The sequence below is a fragment of the Echinococcus granulosus genome (genome assembly GCF_000524195.1).
Source record: "Echinococcus granulosus chromosome Unknown EG_S00372, whole genome shotgun sequence".
Lineage (NCBI taxonomy): Eukaryota > Metazoa > Platyhelminthes > Cestoda > Cyclophyllidea > Taeniidae > Echinococcus > Echinococcus granulosus.
Genome location: NW_020170752.1, coordinates 8,083 through 10,047, shown reverse-complemented (window position 1 = coordinate 10,047; position 1,965 = coordinate 8,083). Strand labels below are relative to the sequence as shown.

Genomic DNA, 1,965 nt, shown 5'->3' with positions numbered 1-1,965 from the left:
TGGATAGATAGAACTGAAGCATTCTTCCATCTGATTCTCTAGCCCCCACCAGCCTGGCTGCTCAGAAGGAAGTTGTCCTGATTGCATACAAGCTCCAGTAGACTGACTCTACAGACAAACGTTGTTTGGTCTTCAGCAAGAAGTCCATGCTAATATCTTATGCCAGTATATCAATAAGCACATGAAACTTCTGGGGATATAATGACGCCCGCCTTAGAAGATGGACGGCATAATGATCAGGCGAATAGGCTCAAATTTTTAAGCAATTTATAAATATCTCATGGGCTAAAGCATGCTTGTCCAAATACGCCTTCTGGAGGTGGCAAGCCGGCACATTGAGTAACCTTGTTGGTGAGTAGGATAAACTCTCTCTTAACATTATTGGGTAAGAATGCCTCCCCTCAGAAAACTGAATTAATTCCACCATTTGTTCTACCACCTCCACCTTCATTCTCTGGAAGATGTCAATTAATGAAATTTGTATGGGTGATCAGGATTTGCTTCCAACTTGAGGAGCGATGACGTCTGCCCAGTCATTGGGTTCGTCCGATCTGCCCGTCTGCTGCCTGCCAATCACAAGGCCATTTCACACTAACGTGCATTGCAGTAGAATACATGGTGATATTTAAAAATGTTTACTTTAAGTGTATTTGCATAGGCGCTTCAGGTTTCTCTGCAATAGAACAATTAGGAAATAATGCATGCTTGATCAAATCAAACTAAACTTACAGAAAATTGGAGATATTCTTGCTTCCAATGTAGTAACAAAGTCAACAAATTTTCAGCAGATAAAACTTTGTCTTTGAACCATTTTTTGAAAATTAAGGAAAGTGTAGCACCCCGAGTCCTTGCTAAAGTCGGTAGCAGTCATAATGGTAGGGTAGACAATGCACTACCAGCGTACGGGTGTGCTGCGGGGCTACCGGCACCGCCCGCAGGTCCAGTGGAAGTGCAATGCCTTACTACCGAAAAGATATTTTTCCGCATCATCTTTGAACCCTGTTGGCGATTCCACTGCATCTGGAGTTTTGTCATGTTGGGGAGGTGTACTGCGGGAAGAGAGGAGTGCTTGTGTGCGCATTGCTAGTCGTAAAAACACTGGCCAATAAGCAGATCCATTTAGCGAAGGACGGGGTGCAAAATAAATTAATGAGGTTTGGAGTTGTGTGTCTCTATCCTTGTGCTAGTGTCTTCTGGCTTCGGTGCTGTTCATCCATGTATCTAGTTCTACTCAGTTAGTAGAGAAATGAAGAAAGTATTGCGTGTTCACTTAGTTGACATCGTCATACAAGCACTGTAGACAGCTTCGTAACGCAAATAATCAGATGGCTAACAGCTAGTGTCGCTTTGGTTGCTGAAAGCATTCCCACACAACATGGGACTGGGGTAGTTGCCTAAGGTAGGCATGGCTTCCAATCCTTCGGTTAGGAGTCTTCACAGATTCTGCAATTCGCCAGAAATTAGGGAAATTGAGCATATAGAACACACTTTGTCGCATATCAGGTATGGCCTTGAGGTATAAGTGGTTAGAAGGAGTTAAGAAATCCACATCGAACGTACCTCCCCTTGTGAAAAGAAACGCTATGAGACGAGGGAGTACAACACGTAGCTCTTGCAACAGCTGTCTTGGATACCATCATGCACACAAAGTGATATGGACAATCGCAATGTAGCTAAACATCATTTGTGCTGATTTCGTGGAGCATTTTCGCCCCAGTTCTGAAGAGGAATGTGCCAGCGAATGAGAGGCAGCGCTGTACCAGAGCCAGTTGGAGTGGTTTGGTGAGTGAGTGGTTTGGTAGAGAGTCGGTGGTCGACGATAGAGGTATGGCTGATTCCGAATGCGGTCTGGCGTATACACTTGGTAAAAATCATCAGGCTAGGGGATTTAAAAGTTTTCTTCGACAGGTTTCCACTGCGTTTTCAGTGAATGCTGATGGCATCGCTGAAACTGGATGGACGGAA

The 1,965-nt window shown here is 44.3% G+C and overlaps 1 protein-coding gene across 1 annotated transcript in view; it reads right to left on the bottom strand. All coding sequences in view use genetic code 11, as the record gives it.

Moving 5' to 3' along the window:
- EGR_11086 (hypothetical protein) overlaps positions 1–1,965 on the bottom strand; it is a gene marked incomplete at both ends in the record, with an annotated part of 3,546 nt that overhangs the window by 378 nt on the left and 1,203 nt on the right. The window contains one exon of the mRNA XM_024500335.1: positions 730–800. Within this exon, the coding sequence (XP_024345251.1) occupies positions 730–800 (71 nt within the window). The remainder of the gene's footprint in view (positions 1–729; positions 801–1,965) is intronic.